The sequence below is a fragment of the Leopardus geoffroyi genome, chromosome B1 (assembly GCF_018350155.1).
Source record: "Leopardus geoffroyi isolate Oge1 chromosome B1, O.geoffroyi_Oge1_pat1.0, whole genome shotgun sequence".
NCBI classification, from domain to species: domain Eukaryota; kingdom Metazoa; phylum Chordata; class Mammalia; order Carnivora; family Felidae; genus Leopardus; species Leopardus geoffroyi.
In genome coordinates this window covers 149,142,937-149,164,021 of record NC_059327.1, presented here as the reverse complement: position 1 = coordinate 149,164,021, position 21,085 = coordinate 149,142,937, and the positions used below count along the sequence as shown (strand labels likewise).

Here is a 21,085-nt window from a genome sequence, read left to right as displayed (position 1 = left end):
TGAGAGAATCATATGATTCTTACCCTTTCTTTTATTAATTTGGTGTATCAGGTTGATTTATTTGCAAATATTGAACGAGCCCTGCAGCCCAGGAATAAATACCACTTGGTCATAGTGAATAATTCTCTTAATGGACTGCTGAATTTGATTTGCTACTATCTGGTTGAGAATTTTTACATCCATTTCATTAGGGATATTGGCTTCTAATTCTCCTTTTCAGTGGGGTCTTTGTCTGGTTTTGTAATCAAGACAATTGGTTTCACAGAATGAGTTTGGAAGTTTTCCTTCTATATCTATTTTTTGGAATTGTTTGAGAAAAAATATATACCATTTCTTCTTAAATGTCTGGTGGAATTTTCCTAGGAAGCCATTGGCCCAGGATTCTCGTTTGTTGGGAGATTTTTTGATTACTGATTCAATTTCTTTGCTGGTTATGGGTGTGTTCAAATTTTCTATTTCTTCTTATTTCAATTTTGGTAGTTTCTATATTTCTAGGAATTTGTCCATATCTTCCAAATTGCCCAGTTTGTTGGCATATAATTTTTCATATTATTATTCTCACAATTGTATTCTGTGGTGTTGGTTGCAATCTCTCCTCTTTAATGATATATCTATTTGGGTCCTTTCTCTTTTCTTCTGGATAAGTCTAGCCAGGATGTTATCAATTTTGTTAATTCTACCACACTTGTATTTTTAAATCTTTAACTTTAGAACTCCATAACTCCATCCCTCACTCCCAAACTCCCAGGCCTCCTTAGTTTTCCAAAATACCCATGGATTTTTCCAGTACCTTATATAAAGAAATAATCTCTCAAATAGCTTCAAGAAACGTCACTGGAAGAAAATTCAATGTCTCACAATCTTTATTCTTTGCCCTCAAGAGCTTTGTTAGCAAAAAAATGATGTCTAACATCATTTAAGCTGGCTACTGACCACAGAAAAAATTATAAGGCATGTGAAAAATATCTAGAGAGTTCACACAAATGAAAGGCATTCTTCTGACATAGCAATGGATGCCAAGGCTCATGTTTATCAATGTATAGGCTCTTGAGTAACCATTTCTCATTAGAAGGTCTGTCTTACATGATAGGCTTACAGGAATTACAGAGTTTATTTGCCACGTATTTCCCCTAAGTTTTTGTTGCTGTTGTTGTTCCTAATTTTTTTCTTGTCAGCATACTCAATCTCTTTCCATCTCCTACAGTATTGCTCTTAGCTCTCCACCTATCTATAATGTAATTAGCAAACTAGTATATGATTTCTCACCCTTTCTCATGAAGGGAGATACGGAATGATCCATACGAACTCCTGCTACAGTGGTATAATTTGTAAATGGATTCTGCTTCATCACATCAAAAGAGCTGTAATAGAGGATTTTATCCACAGTTTCTTCTGGCAGATCTTTGTCTAGAAACTTTAACAATTTCTGAATTTCACGCTTTGGATCCTAAAAAGAATTATTTCAGGTAGACATAGTCATGCAATAGGCAATGTATTTAATAAGGTTCTACATATCTCAATGCGATTGAGAAAATGATTTTACATTTTTATGTGTATGTGTATGTTTTACTTTGCTTTCCAAAGTACATGTCCTATTCTTGGTTATGCCAGGCAATCAACTGCTACAAGGAAGATTAAATTCTGTTTCAAAAAATGCAAAAAAAATTGGGTTAATATTCAACCTTTCACACTCAAAAATAAAATTAACCAGTAGAATAACAAATGGTAATAAAGCAAGCTACTATTATCATAAGGTATAATTTTCAAAATTTTGATCTCCTTTTTTAAAGCGTATCTAACATCAAGAATAGATTACGTATCAAAAATTTAGAGAAGAATTAATATCTATCCTTCTCAAACTCTCCCAAAAAAGTAGAAGAGGGAGTAACACTTCCAAACCAATTTCACACGGTTAGCATCACCCAAATGCCAAAAACAGATAAGAACAGCACAGGAAAATAGACTAACATCTCTGGTGAATATCAATGCAAAAATACTGCACAAAATACTAGCAAACAAAATTCAAATGCACATTGAAAGGTTTGTATACCATGATCAAGTGGATTTATTGCAGTGATGGAAAAGTAGTTTGACATTAGCAAATCAATGTGATACACCACATTAACAAAATGAAAGATAAAAATCATATGATCATTTAAAAAGATATGGTAGTAGATGCTATGAAAAAATCAATAGCAAAAGAGACTTTTTAAAAGTTTATTTATTTATTTTAGAAAAGAGAGGGAGCAAACATGCAGGGTAGAGAGAGAGAGAGGCAGAGACAGAATCCCATGCAGGTTCCATGCTGTTAGCACAGACCCCAACACAGGGCTCAATCCCATGAACCGTGAAATCATGACCTGAACTGAAATCAAGAGTCAGACGCTTAACCGACTAAGCCATCCAGGTGCCCTGCAAAAGAGACTTTAATAGATAAGACAAGGTGAAGTATTTGACATTATGGACATGAAAGAACTCTCTGGAGAGTTAACATTTAACTTAAGACATGAAGAATGAGGAAAAGTTAATTTGAAAATAGTGGGGAAAAATATTTCAGGCAAGCTCACTTAGTGAGAAAAAGGTGATACCAGAAGAGGTTGGAGAGATAGATAGGGACTAAATAATGCTGAACTTAAAATTATCTTAATGATTTTGTATTTCATGTAGGGACAGAAACCACTGAGAGATTTGAAGAAGGGAGTGGGCATAGTCTGAGTTTTCAAGAGGATCATTTTCTCTGAGTGGACAATAGAAGCAAAATGAGGTACTCCAAATAAGTCAAGACAGTTGTCTGATCTAGCGCAGGAGGCAGTAGTGGTAGAAAAATAGGGGATTGAGTAAAATATCAATTTTCAAGGTGTAATTAGTAGGATAGTGGATTGGTCACATTTATAGATCAAGAAGAAAGGAAAATGTGATATAAAAAAAGATGAATCTTAGTTTTCGTTAAAAAGTAAAAGAGAAATTGTACTGTAGTTGCCTCTTACCTCTTTCATGTCTTCATAGAATAGGTAAAGAATACGATAATCATTCCTCTTCTCCCACCAGCCCTTCACGTGATCAAACCACGCACCAAAAGCCACTAAATTGAAGGATACAATGTTTGGGAAATTAAAACCATTTGCATAAAGAACTGTTACATATTATTCCAAGTCATCATTATCAATACAAAAGGACTTATCAGTTCAAGAAATTGGGATGGTAGGGTAATTACTTCTGTTTTCACTAAATTTACAATCTACTTGGAAAGGAGTGGCAGGGAACTTCATAGAAGAAGAGAGGGAGAGAAAATGATAGGGGTGGAGAGGTTAAGAAAGGGCTCTGGAGAAAGAAGAATGTATTTGGATCTAAGAGGAAAAATTGGGCTTTGATAATAGTAAGAATGAGTAGACATTATACGGACAGAGAATCATCCAAGCAGTAGCAGGAGTAAAAATTTGCAAGACACCATTGAGATGTACTTGCCTTGAGAAGAGAGTTTTTATAGAAGAATGTTTGTATGAGAACTATATGTAGAGCTACTACTATTGGCATAAGTATGTTTCCCTGAAAGACAATACACAGGTAGAGAAACAGAGCCTTAAGGGTAAAATCTTTACTCAAGAATTTTCAGTCTATGTAATAAAAATAAGGGACTGGTAGAGAAAAGAGAGCCTAAGAAATATGTGTAAAATCAAAACAATACGATGGCTGCACAGCAAGGGATGAAAACAATCGTCACTAAGCACTAATGAAACAAGACTAATAACTGAAAAATCTGTGTTACATATTCCCTAAAAGTTCTTAAAGGGAAGAGATGACTATGTATTCGGCTTCTTCTATAGTCTTTCTAATTCATTAGTAGAGTGCTGGGCACATATTAGTTTTAGATTTATATTTGAACTTTCTATCTTCTTGCAAAAAGACTTTTCACTATGGGGAGCCTGGGTGGCTCAGTCAATTGAGCCTCTGACTTCGGCTCAGGTCATGATTTCACGGCTCGACAGTTCAAGCCTCCATTTGGGCTCTGTGTTGACAGCTCGGAGCCTGAAGAAGCCTGCTTCAGATTCTGTGTTTCCCTCTTTCCCTGCACCTCCCTTGCTCACGCTCTGTCTCTCTCTCTTAAAAATAAACATTAAAGGGGCGCCTGGGTGGCTCCGTCGGTTGGGCATCTGACTTCAGCTCAGGTCATGATCTCACGGTTTGTGAGTTCGAGCCCCGTGTCGGGCTCTGTGCTGACAGCTTGGAGCCTGGAGCCTGCTTTGGATTCTGTGTCTTCCTCTCTGTTCCTCCCCCACTCACACTCTGTCTCTCTCTCTTTCTCTCAAAAATAATACAGATTTCAAAAAATTAAAAAATGAATAAAAAATAAACATTAAAAAAATTATTAAAAAAAAAAAAAGACTTTTCACTATAGAACACCTTGAGCAAAGTAAGAGTTGAACCCACCCTTTCCAGTCATGAATTTATCCAGGAACTCTTCCCAGGTGCCAGGCTCTGGATGCAGTTTTGCCATCTGGTAGAAATAATAGTAAGACACAGCCACATCTTTAGCGTTTCGTGCCACGTAGACCATCTGTGGAGAGATATGGCAAATCATCATTTCATTTATATTTTTTTTTTAATTTTTTTTTTTCAACGTTTATTTATTTTTGGGACAGAGAGAGACAGAGCATGAACGGGGGAGGGGCAGAGAGAGAGGGAGACACAGAATCGGAAACAGGCTCCAGGCTCTGAGCCATCAGCCCAGAGCCCGACGCGGGGCTCGAACTCACGGACCGCGAGATCGTGACCTGGCTGAAGTCGGACGCTTAACCGACTGCGCCACCCAGGCGCCCCTATATTTTTTAATATTTTGTAAACTTGCTTGTCTTGTGAGAATGCTTATTTTCTCCTATCAATGTCCTGATCTCAGCATTTATATATATATCCTGATATGGAATATTCACAACTATGTATTGTTTAATGCAAAGATTTGGGCCTTCACACCCTGTTTCTCCTTAGCTTTTGAAAAGAACATCTCTTAAAATACAGAAAATCAAATATAATAAGAATTATAGTAAATGTTATATTAACAAAAATGAGCTAATATTGTTCTCAAATTTAAAATATTATTCTATATCACTTACTAAAACATGTAAAAAGAAACAGAAATTATAAAACTTATAGAAAGCAAAAGTAAAATTTTTAAAACTGAAAAAATGCCCTATTTTTAATTGAAAATAAATTTTTATAAGGATACATTTAATCAGTAATGATTAAACATTCTTCATTTTGTTCATGACCATGGATACATAACAATTATTGCTGTTTATAGTGATTTGCTGTGAGATTAAAATTTATTTTATGTATAGAGTCCTAAAGTCTACTTGAAAAAAGAAATTTTGAATATATTCTCCAAAAGAAATGACATTATTATGTCTCAGTGTTAATTGGATTTTCAGGGAGGTCCACTGAAATCCATAATCCTACTTTTCCCCTGAAGTACATCTAATAATCCTGAGGTCCCAGCCACCCATGCAGTAAACATAACTCTAAGGGAAAATGCATTCAGGAAGAAATTTCATTTTCTCTAATTAGAATCAGCTTCCTTCTCTTCCAACTTATGGGAAAAAGAAATGGGAAGTTTTATAATCCCAAGTCACTGATAGTAGTTCTCATATTCTGGGGCAAGGAGAGAGAGAGAGTAAAAAGAGGTTTTTCAAAAGATTGAGTATAGAGTTCTAAGAGTTGAGACTATTGCTGATCCAATTTCTTGAGATAAACATTTCCAATAACTTCCTATTTCAATAGCAGGAGTATATGGTAACAAATCAATCATTTTATTCTATCATCATGTAAGTTCTTTAGTGCAGACTGTTTCCACTTCTCACAGTGTTGATAGAAGGCCATCCTGAAGATATGCCCCAATTCTCTTAATAGCCAGACCATGTGTTTCTGGAAACATCTAAGGATTTTTACCTTTGGAATTAAGATGATAAACTATATCCTTGCTTTCTTATCATTTTTTGTTTTAATTAGAGTTTGAATAAAAAAGAAAGTCATACATAAATGCATGTACAGACTTATTTGTATAAGCTCAATAGTATTCATAAGAATTAAATAAAATAACATGCTCTTAGATGGAAGAGAATGTCTTATTTGTGTTTGCATTTATAATGACAATTACAATATTGGTACATACACAGTAGCACTTCCATAAATGTTTACTGATTATATGCTTATTGAAGAATTTTGCTTACAGGTAGCTGAATCAGAACTGCAAGGAGAAATTAAAAATTTATAGTCAGATTTCAACATCCTTCTCTCTATAATTGATAGAAAAATATGAAAAGATGAGAAATGTGATTCTACATATATTAAAAGAATGTTAAAGGAATATCATGAGCAACTTCACTACAAAAATTTGACAGCTTATTTTTTAAAAATTTTTTGAAATTTATTTATTTATTTTGAGAGACATAGAGAGCTAGTTGGAGAGGGGCAGAGAGAGAGGGAGAGAGAGAATCCCAAGAAGACTCTGCACTGTCAATGCAGAGCCCAACACGGGGCTCGAATCCATGAACTGTGAGATCAAGACCTGAGCCAAAACCAAGAGTTGGACACTTAACCAACTGAGCCACCCAAGTGCCCCCCCAAATTTGACAGTTTAAATGACATGGACCAATTCCTTACAAACTACCAAAGATCATGTAAAGAAAAGTATATAATCTGAATAATACTAAGTCTATGAAATACATTCAATTTGCAGTTAAAAATCCTTCCAGAAGAAGAAAATTCCAGGCTTAGATCGCTTCACTGGTGAATTGTACAAAATATTAAGAATGAAATAGGACCAATTCCAACCAAACACTTCAGTAAATTGGAAAAGAATAAATACCTTTCAATTCATCTTATTAGTCCCTATAGTACCAAAGGAAGGGGTTATTCCCTAATGATAAAGACATTACAATGAAAAGGAGAGTTCAATATCTCCCAAAGATACAAATTATTTTTTAAAAATTAGCAAGTTGTACTCAATAATATGACAACACCAAATTAATACATATCATAAATGAATACAATCAATAATTAAATATAAGCTATGCAAGATTGTTTTAATATTTAAAAAATCAATTGGTATAATTAATCATAGTAACAGACTAAAATAATGGAAAACTGTATGATTGGTCTTTTTTTTAATGTTTATTTTTGAAAGAGATAGACACAGTACGAGCAGGGGAGTGGCAGAGAGAGAGGGAGACAAAGAATCCAAGGCAGGCTCCAGGATCTGAGCTGTCAGCACAGAGACCTACACAGGGCTCGAACCCATGAACCAGGAGATCATGACCTGAATGAAGTTGGATGCTTAACCAACTGAGCCACCCAGGTGCCTTCATATGATTTGTCTTAATGGGTACAGAAAAAAATCATTAGACAAAATCTAGCATGCATTCCTGATAAAAACTCAGCAAAGTAAATAGAACAGAACTTCCTCAGCCAGGTAAAGGGCATATACAAAAAAACCTACAGGTGATGTCATCATACTTCGAAATGAATTTTCTCTAAGATCAAGAGCAAGACAAGCGCATCTGCTCTCACCACTCCTATTCGGTATTGTATTAGAGGTTTTATCCAGCTCAATAAGGCAAAATTAATAACAATAATAATAATAAGCAAAAAGCATTCATAAAATAGAAGTAAGAATATTTTGTACTTTTTATTTACTAACAGCATGAGCATCTACATAGAACAATGAATGGCATCTACAAAAAATCTATTAGATCTATTAAGTGAATTTAATAAGGTTTCAGGATAAAAGATTTATGCCCATATACCAGTAACAAACATTCATAAAATAATGCTAGTGTGTGTTTGTGTGTGTGTGTGCATGAGGAAGACAGAGAGAGAGAGAATTACTATTATATGAGGAAATTTAAAAAAGAACATCTTTCTTATAGGTATTAGATATTTAGGTCTAAATGTGATAACTGAAACAATAAAGCCAATACAATTAAACAGAAGAGAAAATATCTTCATAACTTTGGGGAAGGCATTCTCTTAAACAAATATACACACACCAAAAAATAAAAAATAAAGAAAAAAACTGATATATTGACCAACCTCAAAATTAAGAACTTCTTTAAGACATTATTAAGGAAAGAAAAAAAAAATAGAGTGAATTAGGATATACAAAAATTCAATGATCTCATCCAAGGACTTGTATCCAGAATATATGGACAATTTCTACTTTAATAACAAAAAAAAAGAAGCACTTATAGGAAGAAAAAGGCCAAGGAACTTGAACAGATACCTCAGGAAAGAAGATATTTAAGCTATGTAAAGCTAATTAGTCATTAGGGAAATATTAAGAAAAACCACAATGAGATGCCACTATACATCTACTAGTAGGGCTAAAATTAAATATTTTTAGGTATATTTTAGGTTGATGAGGATGTAGAGTAACTTTAAGTCTTGCACTACTGGTCAAAGTGTGGATTGGTCCATATGTTTGAAAATATCTATTGAAGCTGGTTACATGTATACACTAGATCCAGCAATTCCATCCCAAGATATAACACCAAGGAGAAATGTGTACACACATGTGTAATGAAAACTTTTGTTAGAATGTGAATTGAAGCGTGCCTGGGGGGCTCGGTAGGTTAAGCATTGGACTTCAGCTCAGGTCATAATCTCCCAGTGAATGAGTTTGAGCTCCGTATTGAGATCTCTGCTAACAGCTTAGAGCCTGGGGCCTGCTTTGGGTTTGGTGTCTCCCCCTCTCTGCCCTTCCCCTGCTTGCACTCTGTCTCTTTTTCTCTCAAAAATAAATAAACATTAAAAAAAAAATAATCTGCATTGAAGGAGTTCCCCTGCTTGCACTCTGTCTCTTTCTCTCTCAAAAATAAATAAACATTAAAAAAAATAATAATCTGCATTGAAGGAGTGACTGAGTCTTGATTTTGGCTCAGGTCATGATCTCCCCAGTTGTGAGTTCAAGCCCCACGTTGGGCTCTGTGCTGACAGTGTGGAGCCTGCTTGGGATTCTCTCTGTCTCTCTGCTCCACCCCCCACTTGCTCACTTTCTCTAAATAAATAAATAAATAGATAAATAAATAAACAAACAAACTTTAAAAAAAAAGGATGTGCATTGAAGTACTATTTAATTGCTGACAACTAACAACCACCAATAATACTGTGGGTAAGTAGGTTGTGAAATACTCACATACATGTAATGGAATGCCTTATATCAGTGGTTCTCAAACATTAGCATGACTCTAATTCACCTGGAAGTCTTATTAAAACTCATATTTCTAGACCTCATCCCTATAGTCTTTGATTCAGTAGGTCTGAATTGGGCCTGAGATTTGCTTCTCTAACATGTTCCTTTTGTTCAAGGTACCACATTTTGTGACATATGATATAGCAGGCTACATTAAAGAAAACAAAACAAAAACAAGATAACAAGCATGATAAGAATTGAACTCACAAATATGGTGTTAAATGAAATAAGTTAAATATTCAAGATTACATACTTTCTTATTACAGACAAAACAGGCAAACTAATTTATGGTGAAAACATTTAGGATAGTAGTTATCTTTGAATACAGGGATTGTTGCCCAGAATGTCAAAAAACAGAGTTTTTGGGGTGTTAGTAATGTTCAATTTCTTGATTTGGATGCTGGTTTCATGGGTATGCTCACTTTGTTAAAATTCATCAAGCAGTATGCCTAGGATTTATGTACTTTTCTAAATGTTATACTTGAGGGGTTCCTGGGTGGCTCAGTCAGTTAGGCTTCTGACTTCAGCTCAGGTCATGATCTCACAGTCCGTGAGTTTGAGCCCCGTGTCAGGCTCTGTGCTGACAGCTCAGAGCCTGGAGCCTGCTTCGGATTCTGTGTCTCCCACTCTCCCTGCCCCTCCCCTGCTCATGCTCGGTCTCGCTCTGTCTCAAAAATAAATAAAAACATTAAAAAAAAATTTTTAAATGTTATACTTGAATTAAAATGGTTATTTAAAAAAGGAAGCTTAACTAAATCCACATCCATATATGTGTGTGTGTATGTGTATATATATACATATATACATATATATGTGTGTATATATATAATTATATATATACGTATATATATATAATTATATATATATACGTATATATATAATTATAAATCTATATTTGTAAATTATAATTATATTGAATTCATGAATAAGCAGTTATTGGGTTATTTAAATATTTAAATATTAAATAGTTGTTTGAGTATTTACATATTAGATATTTATTTATTTTAAGTATTTATTTAAATACCTAAATATTAAATATTTAAAAATAGATAGTGAGTGAAGGGATTTAGACAGAAAAACAGGCATTTTAGAGAATAGAAAACCCGAGAGAGTCTCAGTGCTTGGGCACTAAGTCTACGTCTATTTATCTATGGCACTGGTGTCCTCTGGTGTCTTTTTCAATCTTTGGGGTATAGGGATCACATTATTATTTTTGCAATTATTTATCCAGGGGTTGCAATCGCCCATCGTAATTTCTGCATGATTAGTAAAAGAAATTTCAACACAAATAAGGATTTGTTTTCTTTAAAATTTGCTACCTTGCAGTTATTCTTCCAAAATGAAGAAGGGAGAAGTTGAACAGGTAGGTGTGTTTTCACTAATCGAGGAGACTGCTTTTTTTTCAAATCCTCCACACCTACAAGCACAAAAGTTAAACTATATTATAAATGTGGAATCATAAAGGTTAATGGCAATGTAAGCTAAGATTTTGTAGACATTAACCCCACTCACTATATGGCTTGAAATGATTATATGGCTATATGACTTCATATAAAATCTGCAATGAGATCAAAACTGATATATTCTGGCTACTTATGTGTTTTATTTCACATGTATTACAGTCAATAACTGTCTGTAATATCCTCAGATACAGTACCTCGATGAGGTGGAAACAGCAACAGGTCCATGTCAAGATATCCAAATTTTTCCTTCATTTATCTTTCTCTTTTTCTTATTTACAATATGGGGAAATTGAACTAGAAGATTTCAAATTCCTTTTCCAGCTTTCTTATATTCAAATTATAAGATTAAATTGAACCTTGAGGCTCATAACTAACACAATTTTAATAATGCATTACCATCCATTGTTCTGTTCCTTGAATCTGTAAACATCAGCTAACAAGAAGTAGACATGATATTATATCGAATCGAACACTGAATTTTCTGTATATAATGATTGTACAACATTTAAATGTTGAAGACTTCCACCTGTGCTATTAAGAAAAAAGTATTCTCATCAAAATCTCCTCTAACACAGATATTATCTTTGGGTGCAAGAGGAGTATAATATTGGTATTGCCGCATTCTTACTCTTCTATTATAGACACTTATGAGTCAACTGTCCAAGTTCTGTCTATATCGATTCTATCATGACTCCTTCAGACACCACAAAACAATAGGGGGATTTATTGCTATGGGGAAAAGAAACATTAAGGGAAAATACCATTATCCAGTCCAGGAATTATCAATTCCATGAATGGCACTCGTTTGTATATTGCATTCTGCTTGCATTTCTCCACATCCCCATTATTATAGATCAAATCCAATATTTCACTGATCCAGGTTGTTCCTAAGGGGGAAAAAATGGAACAACTTTACACTTCTCTGTCAAAAACAGTATAAGAGAGTCAATGGAGGTAGAGGAAACAGAAAGGTGCTCTTCATTCCCATTCCCTTTCTCTCTTCTCCCTTTTATAGGAGACACCACCATCTATTTGAACATATGCATATGTATTGTGTATATGTGTGTGTGATGTGTGAGAGAGAGCAAATATGACTAAAATAATTATCAAGTAAGTCATTAAAAGTAAGTAAAACATGGATAATGTAAAAGACAGGAGGTAAGTTATGTAGCAAACCCTCCTGAGTGGAATGGAGAGGGAAGTGGCCAATTTCGATTTGTACGTTTCTTATTAATATCAAAAGATATTATTAGGCTTTGGGACTGAAGAATACTTGAGGTAAAAATGTTCAACATTTGGTGGAGGTGTGAAGAGAGGAAACAAAGATAACTTTGTGAATTGTGTCTGTGGTGACTAGTGTGCTACTCATAAATAGAAGACAATACATCCTCACTGAGCAGAGTAGATCGAGTCACTCAGATCTTTATGAGACTACAGATGGTCCCCTACTTATCATGGTTTGACTTATGATTTTTTTTTGAGTTTACGATGGTGTGAAACTCAGAGGCATTCAGTAGAAACCCAACATTGAATTTAAAATTTTGATCTCCTGGTCTAGTGGTCAGCAATACGATGCTCTCAGATATCTACAGATACTGGCCAGATGCTGGACAGTGCAGCTTCAGCTCCCATTCTGAACGGGGGTAAAAAACAGATTCCCTTACAACCAGTCTGTACCTAGGCAACCATTCCATTTTTCACCTCTGGTACAGTACTCAATAGATTACATGAGAAATTCAGCACTTTATTACAAAGTAAGTCTTGTGTTGGATGATTTTGTCCAGTTGCGGGCTTTGTAAGTGTTCTGAGCACATTTAATGTAGGCTAGGGTAAGCTATGATGTTTAGTGGTTTAGGGGTTTAAAATACATTTTCAACTTGTGATGCATTTATAGGAAGGTAAAATTATCACAAGTCTGTATGTAAGGATATTTAATCGTCTAAAGCATTCAAAGATCAGTTTCTTGAGGCTGTGCTAAAAAAGCAAATATGGAGCGCCTGCATAGCTCAGTCAGTTAAGCGTTGGATTCTTGATTTTGGCTCAGGTCATGATCTCATGGTTCATGAGATCAAGCACTGGATCAGGCTCTGCATTGACAGCCTGGAGCCTGCTTGAGATTCTCCCTCTCTGTCTCTCTCTCTCTCTCTGTCCCTCCCCTGCTCACTCATGCACACATGCTCTCTCTTGAAATAAATAAATTTTTTTAGAAAGTAAATATAAGTTTGGAGAAAAATATCTTCTTAACTGTTCCCATCCCTTTCCTCTTTACCAAATGTGCAATAAATGATAGTCTTTAAAGTGAATAATCATGGTTAGAAACTAAAAATTACATTAAATGATCTATGCACTGCATAGACATTGGAAGTTTGACCTGCACTGTAGCAGGATTTTCAGACAGAGAATCGTGACACCGAAGCATTTCTTTCCAGGAAGCAACTTTATTCGTGCCCGCATGGCTCAGTTCGGTTTGTACCCAAAGAACTGAGCCCCCAAATGCCACGTGGTGTAGTGTTTTGTATATTTTTTTTATTTCTTTGTCTCCCATATATGGTAACACACTAACATACAGTCTGATGACGTGATCTCATGCTACAAGGTTGTGAGCGATGTTGTCACCTACGTGTATAGTCAGGTTGTCTTCAGTTTTTGGTTTTTTTTTCTTTCTTTCCTTAGGTAGGGAACCCTACCACATTCCCCCCTGTGATGCTCAGATCCCTCTATTTTGGGTCAAAGAGCATCACCTTGGTTTAGAGGTTTATATTTCCATAACATCATTACATGAGTGGCCGTCTTTTTTAAAATTGTGGCCTCAGTGAAACGGGAGACAGACTGTACAAGAGGAGTTAAGCAAGGTAGGAGTAAGCAACTTCCCAGAATTAGGAGGATAATTTTTATGAGAGTTTTGAATCCCTGGAAAGTTGAAAACCATCCTCCAAATAACTCCCTGGAATTTTAACTGTTCCGGGTCTGGATGGGGACATGAGCCATCCTTCTCATTTGATTTGTGATCTCCTCTATGACTTTTTCCTCCTTATCTGTCTGTAGGCAGCAGATGCTTAGGTCAAACTTTTTACAAACACCTCCCTCAGAAGCAAGCAGGTCCGGGCAATATTTTAAGTCCGAGCAATATTTGATAGATAACATTGCACATTTTGGTTTGCTGCTTGGCTAGTAAGTTAAGAGCTCTGGGAGTTTTACTGGTTATAATTTTTATAACTGCTTGTAGTCTGATTATGTGGTTTAGCATGTAAATGGGAAGGCAGTAGCCCCAGGACACGTCCTCTCCCTAGTGGCACGGCCATAATAGTGGATTATATGCTCGGGAGGCCATTTATTATATTTTTAATCGCCTATTTGTAAGGCACACCACTTCATTTGAGTTGCCCTGTCCCCATACACGTTGACCACCAAATGTTTCCCTCTGGCAAGTGGGAGTAGGAAGAAAGATGGATGAATAGTTTCCAGCACATAGGACCATGCCCAGATTGAGGGAAGTACTATATATAGGCTGTCCTTCCACATATCTAGTATAGTCCACCTGTGGCCTGCCATTTGATGGCTGCATGACATTGTCCCAGGTCTCTCAGAGATAAGAGAAGTTAGACAAGGGGTGGGGATCTGGCTCAAGGGGATCTGGCCCCCCCCCCCCCACTATTGGGTTTTTCAGGCAGTTGAGTTATAAAAGCTTTGGCCTAGGCATGTGAAGTATTGAACAGAGATGACGATGAACTTTTTCCCCACTAAGCAAGACAGTTTTTTTTTTCCCAATAATTGAGCTTTTGAGAAGCCAAACCCCGACAGTAGGACTGGGGTATTTTGTTTTACTCTAAGGTCTGTGGGGATCTACTTTTCTAGTCTCTTATGGCCGTTGTTTTCCCATGTTGGTCCAACCAACAAAGTATCCTATGCACAAAAGGAAGGTGAGTGTTCACGGAAATCTCTCATCACATTTTTAGCCAGGCCGGGTCGGCCTCTGCTGATACTAAGGCAAAGAACAGAGCAAGAATCATAATAAAGAAACTAGGTGTGACACTGCATCACAGTAAGGAAACATATAGAAAATAAGGACAGTCTTTTGTTCCACTGGACTGTCGATTCCTCAAGCTTCTGCCATGTGTAGATTAGTCAGCTTCCAGAGTGACTAAAGCAGGGCTGCAGTCTCCCAGAGCCTCTGGAGTTGCAGATTGCTTCTTCCGTATGGTCAGCTTGCATGGCATTGATGGATCAGGAATGCACTCCCAGTTTCGAGATGCTGGCTTCACTCTGCTGTAGTGAATGCAGAGACCCACTTTGCCTACCTTACTGCGGTAGGGGTGGACAAAATGACAATGAACGGGACCCTCCAGGGGGCTTTTAGGGGGTGGACAGTTTATTTCTTTATCTATATTGCCTCTCCCGGTTTAAAGGGGTGAGCGTCTGTGGTCAGATTCACAGGTAATCGCTCCCTGACCCAGTGGAGTAAGGTGGTTAGGGTACAGCCAGGGGCTTGCATCTGTTGCCTTAGATTGGGTTAGATTGTCTACCTCATTTAGATCCCTCCATATGCATTGGATAATGGGGAGAGGGTGCCCATAAGGGATTTTATAAGGAGAAAACCCCATCTGGTTCTTCAGCCTCCCATTTGTAGCTGCAGTCTGCCTCCTGAATGGCCCTTATCTCTCCCTGCCTAATGTTAACTCTTTCCCTATTTATTTCTTCCCTGGAATAGGGCCTGTAACTGCTGTTAGAAAATAGGGATGATGACTGCTCTGGCTTCTTCAAGCTGATAAGGGATGGTGTAGGGGTTCAGCAGTTAGAGTCTACCCAAGGGTCGGTCGAGTGGCCCACAGCATGGTTTTACAGGAAGGCTGACAGGCATGAGGTGGCATAAACATTAGCAGACATAAAGAGAAAAACACACAGTAAAGATTATACTGACCTACAAAATGGCATCTTAAGATAATGTCCCAGTTCCCAAACCTGTCAATCAATGTAGGAGAGACCCTGACTTTGTAAACAATTTATGTCAGGGAATATTTTATAACCCAGGTGATGGAAAAGCAGGAGCAGTAAGTGGTCATGGTGGATCTATTTCCAAGAGTTTGGTCCTAACTTAATCAAAATATTTTTTTAAAGCATCTAATGCTTGTGGGGTATTATTTAGAGTTTTGCTGCGTATAAGCAGACAGTCTGCTTTACTTTGAGGTGTAAAACTTTTCCAAGATCCAGAAGTTCAACTAGAGAAAGAGTCAAGGCCACCATTTACCATTATTAATTTACAAATGTTTAGGTAAGCCAAACTTGGGTATTATTTACAAAGCAAAATTTTTATTACTTTTTGTGCCTTTTTTCTCCTGCAGGGGAAGGCCTTTACCCAATTAGTAAAAATATCAACCCATACCAACAGATGTAGGAATTCCTTTGACCTTGGCAATGAGTGAAACCTAATTGTCAGTGTTTTCTGGATAGCCTCCAGTTCCTTGATTGCCTGGGAGAGCAAGTTTGTGGTTGAGAGGATTGTTTGTAAGACATACTTCACAGGCTGATACTACTTGGTAAACTGTCCTTTACAAATTTTTTCCAGTAAACATCCTTTGGGCCTTTTGATAAGTCCCTCCCTCACTGAAAGGCCTGGTGCTGTGTTTTAATGATCTTTTAGCTCTATGAGCTTCCCTGCTCTGTGTGTAACCATTCCAAGGGCTGGAGACAGTGTCTATGATTCAGACCCCATTTTATTTTCTTGGGAGAGTAGGTAGGGTTGAGTCTCCTTTAATAATTGAGATAGCACGCAACCTATTTTCCTGACCCCTGGTGTCTATAGCCTACAATATCCAGTAATTCCCCAAAACTCACATAACTGTTTATGTGTTCTGGAGTTAGTACACTATAGTCTGTAGTTTAGTTATAATGTTTCTTCCAAGCAAGGGAGTAAGGTTCTCTGGTATTATCAAGAAAGAATGAAAAAAAAAATTAGTTTTCCCCATATGTATCCCAGAGGCTGAGAGAAAATTTTAGTTATGTTTTCTGGAGATGCCTCTAATCATCACGGTGCATTTGGATAGTGGGCCTGGAGTGGAAAGGAGGACAGAAGAGGTAGCTTTGGTGTCAAGAAGGAAATCGACTAGTTTTCCTTCTATATTCAGAGTTACCCAACATTCTGGGTTTCTGATAAACAGTTGGTTTAGGGGAGCCACCAGGAAGAGCCCCAGAACCCCATCAGTCCCTTCCAGGGACATTGGTTATGTGAGCCCTCACAGATAGAGGTCCCTGAGAGCATTCAGATCTCCAGTGATTGTCCCACATAAGGGGCATGGCTTACGGGGTTTTCGTTTTGATTGTCCCCTCTGAGGACATTCTCATTTTTAGTGCTCTGAACAGCCATATAAATGGCACTTGGTGCCAGGACCTCGGGAAGTTCAGTCTGACATAGTATGTAAGGCCACAACTAAGGCCTGGGATTGGTGTTTTCTGTTCTGTTTTGTTTTGTTTTAAGCCTCCTTTTCTGTTTTTTTTTTTATTCTCCTCTTGATCTTGGTTGTAATATACCCAATTGGCATCTCATAAGAGCTCCTCCAGGGTGCCTTCCTGATCAACAGTCAGTTTCTGCAGTTTTCTCCGAATATCTGGGGCCAGTCTAGGGACAAATTTCTCTTTAGAAACGTCTCAGTCTCAGCGGTGTTAGAGCCTCCCTTAACCTTTCCAGGAAGGCCACCAGGGTTTTATCTTGTGTCTGTAAGATAGTGGCTAATTTATCATAATTTCAAGGTTTAACCTTAGACCTCCTGACCATACACAAAAAAAAATTTTTTTTTAAGATTTTTTCTTCACAAACCTTTTACAACTGTCCTTTGCTTTTAGATTTTGACCTAAGCCCTTTTCTTTCCAACCAGTCTCATTTAACAAAATTACTTTTTTTTACCTTTAACAAAAAATGTATTTTTATTCCTTATATATTTTTATACATCTATTCTTTTACATACAGAGTTGTCTTCCTTATTTTCATCAGTCTTAACTACGTTTAGCAGAATTTTAACTCTTAGAAGCCTTAGTCACCAGTGAAAGCTAAGTAGTAACCAGTAATGCAGGCTGCCCCCCAGATGGTGCAGAAGCAGGAGGGGGATGTGGTGGGAAGGCAGAAGAGGTGAGGAGCTAGCAGAAAGCAGAAAAAGAAAATTCCTAGATTTAAATCTTGTCAGCTCAGACAAGGGAGCAGCCTCCAGGTTTCTTTTGTTTTCCACCAGTGGAATAAGGCAGTCAATGTCAGTACAGAGAAGACAGGGAATTTCCCCAAAACAAAGGAGTTTTGGCAGCTGCCTGGGAATATTTCTTAAAGTCCCCGTTCTAAGTAGAATAACCAGAGACTGTTGGCTCTAATTATCATAGTCATTGACCCAGGAAACGAAGGAGACACAAGTCCCCATACATAGTCACATGGTGACTCCAACCTGCCGCCCCAGAGCCCAAAGCCTTAGAGTTGGAGCTTCATTCCTCCTCCCTTGCGGAACTACTAGGGCAAGTCTGGGAGGTGATCAGGCTCCCCTTCTGCCTCTTAGTGGCAGGTCTGCCAAAATGAACCCCAGGTTCTTACCAGTCTGATGGGTGGAGTTCCCCCAACTGGTTCCTGGACCTCACGGGTTCGGTTGTGCTCACACAGGGTCCTCGCCCCGGAGCGCCGGGACAGGTTAATCTCCTATGGATCGAGGTGCGCGCTGATGCCAGGGGAGCTCACCTCTCCAGGCGCTCCAAGATTAGCATCCTGGGCAGCAAGGGAGGTGGAAATGCACCGTCTCCGAATCCCAGATGAGAGCCCCCAAGAAATGTAGCAGGGTTCTCGCACAGAGAGTCTTGACGCTGAGGCTTTTCTTTCCAGGAAGCAACTTTGTTAGTGTCTGAATGGCTCAGTTGGGTTCATACCCGAAGAACAGCCCCCAAATGCCACGTGGTGTAGATTTTTGTATATTTTTTACTTCTTTGTCTGCCATATATGGTAACACACTAACATGCAGTCTGATTAAGTGGTCTCATGTTACAAGGTTGGGAGGGATTCTTGTCATGTACTCCTATAGCCAGGTTGCCTTCAGGTTTTTTTGTTTTGTTTTTTCTTTCTTTAGGGAGGGGACCCTACCACAGCACAAGGATGCACCTTTGGGTTGGTTCCATAATTGAGAGTACTTTCGGCCTCCTTTTTAGTTCTTTCTCATAGACAATTCTTTCTGCTTCTTGTCCCTGAATCATGAGTGTGAGACTATCTCTCTCATCCATCGAACACAGACAATTACAGTGTTAAGAAAAATGTGAGTCAACTTAATACTATCCTTGAAAATTTTGTTGCCTGATCTGGGTTAGGCTTAAGCAAAGATTCATGGGGAAGAAGAGACCTAAATTCCAAAATATAACACATTTTATTTCCTGTCAATGGATGATTCAAACTGTGGCCATTGAGATCTGACGGAAAGTACTATTTTTGCTATGCTTAAAATTGGAAATGTTTATTTTCCATAATTTTTTTTTAAAGCACATGATTTGCCTCATATAAGGAATAAGTTAGCTTGGCTTCTCAAAATTTACAGGGAACTGATATATTAATAACATTAAGACACATTTTCAACAGCTTGTAAAGGGAAAAAAAATCAAAGACAAAATGTGACCACAGAGTATTCAATTACTTTACATGTAGCCAGCTAGCCACCTAGCTTTCACTACGTCAAAAGAAATCCAGCTTCAAAAAGCACTTTCACAAATGAAGCACTGTATAATGGTGCCTTCCAAAGATCATCCGAATGGTTTTCTGCTTGTGAATATATTTTTTTAAATAGCAAAAACAAAAGATCATGTACATTTTTAGTAATTGCCCTACCTTTTCTAAACTTGTGCCTAACCAGGAAATGCAAAGTAGTTTTCATTCCAAACAATTTGGGTCTGCTAAATTGCTTAGAGAGCAATGTAAGTAGTAAGAAGAAAGAAAAAACTAGCTTTTGCCCAAATAGGCTTGTTTTCTATTCCTACAAAAGTCTGTATTGTACATTTGTTTGTTTTCTGATAAGAGCTCTTTGTTCTCATGCAGTGTTTATGATTTTGGCATTAGAATCTCCAAAAACTCAGGTGTTTCCTCCCAGGCTTTTTTACATAGCCCTATGAAGTAATTTCAACATTTATAAAATAGAGAATTAGTAGTCAATGTAATTATTAAAACCTTCTCTTTCTCAATTCCTTTCAGAAATGAAGCAGAAAGGGTTGCCAGGGTGGCTCAGTCAGTTAAGCAACCAACTCTTGATTTGGGCTTAGGTCATGATCTCACAGTTTGTGGGTTCAATCCCTGTGTCAGACTCTGTGCTGACATCAGCAAAGAGCCTGCTTGGGATTCTCTCTCTGCTCCTCCCTCACAAAAAAATAAATAGATAAAGTTATATAAAAAAGAAAAAAAAAGAAATGGAGCAGAAATATAAAGGAAAGTTGACATTAGAGAATTTAGCAATTGGAACACTTGATTGATTATGGGCTCAAGTAAATTAAGTGGATAAAAGGCAATAAAAACTCATTCTCTGATATTTCTCTGTATATCTATCACTGGATGAATTGGAAGACTGTCATAAAAACATCTGGAGAAATAAAAATTAGTGATTCTTATTGAGTCATGTTAAGTTCTTTTTTCTGAGATCAGAGAAGGTCAGCAGCTTTTAACACTGAGGTCAGCAGCTGTTTAACATTATAGCAAAACATTTCTAAATGTGTTTAAAATAATAATAAAGTGTTTAAAATAATAAAATATTTTACCAAATATGTTTAAAATACTACAATGAATAATGTAAACATTAAAATGCATAGAAGGAATATAAATATGTAAATAATCTAATGTACCTAAATCATTTTAGATATGCAGTTTTCATCATTTTTGTTTGGATTTAAAAAGGAAAATAAGACAATGGCATTAATTTTCCCTCAGATTAGCCCCTACTCAGTGGCAGATCTTTTAGAATCGAAAGTGAGTTTTATCTGATTTCAGACAAAACTGTCCCAGCAACTGCTGCTGTGTTCCCTTCACTAGTGATGAGATCAGTGGGCTTACACATACAGATCGATAACCAATCAGCGAGTACAAACAACTAAAAAGATCTTACCGGATTTGGGGTAGGTTGAGATCACAAGGTCATCTGGTCGGGCCTCAAATGACTCCACCTGGGACCACTCCTCAGCAATACTCCAGAAGAGGGGGACACCCTGAACATCCACTAACTCCCTCCTGAAGATATCCAGCTTCTTGTCCATTTTTCAGAAACTAGATTTTAAACAAAAAGGAACATGTTAAGAAGTATTTGTTTTAATAGCAGTAATCAAAGTAAAATAAATTGATATTTTATTAAATTAGTATTTCATTACTATAGATGCAGCAGCTTTAGATCAC

The 21,085-nt window shown here is 37.1% G+C and overlaps 1 protein-coding gene across 7 annotated transcripts in view; it reads right to left on the bottom strand.

The window, feature by feature from the left end:
* LOC123595901 (sulfotransferase 1 family member D1-like) overlaps nucleotides 1–21,085 on the bottom strand; it is a 42,925-nt gene that overhangs the window by 2,537 nt on the left and 19,303 nt on the right. For 6 of the 7 annotated variants that reach the window (XM_045473829.1, XM_045473830.1, XM_045473831.1 and 3 more), the window contains 6 exons: nucleotides 20,802–20,959; nucleotides 11,466–11,591; nucleotides 10,561–10,658; nucleotides 4,429–4,555; nucleotides 2,988–3,082; nucleotides 1,267–1,447 (listed from right to left, as the gene is read on the bottom strand). In XM_045473829.1, coding sequence (XP_045329785.1) covers nucleotides 1,267–1,447; nucleotides 2,988–3,082; nucleotides 4,429–4,555; nucleotides 10,561–10,658; nucleotides 11,466–11,591; nucleotides 20,802–20,949 — 775 coding nt within the window. In that variant the 5' untranslated portion in view covers nucleotides 20,950–20,959. Of the gene's footprint in view, nucleotides 1–1,266; nucleotides 1,448–2,987; nucleotides 3,083–4,428; nucleotides 4,556–10,560; nucleotides 10,659–11,465; nucleotides 11,592–20,801; nucleotides 20,960–21,060; nucleotide 21,085 lie in introns of those variants that run through there. The other variant, XM_045473835.1, reaches the window with a different exon arrangement.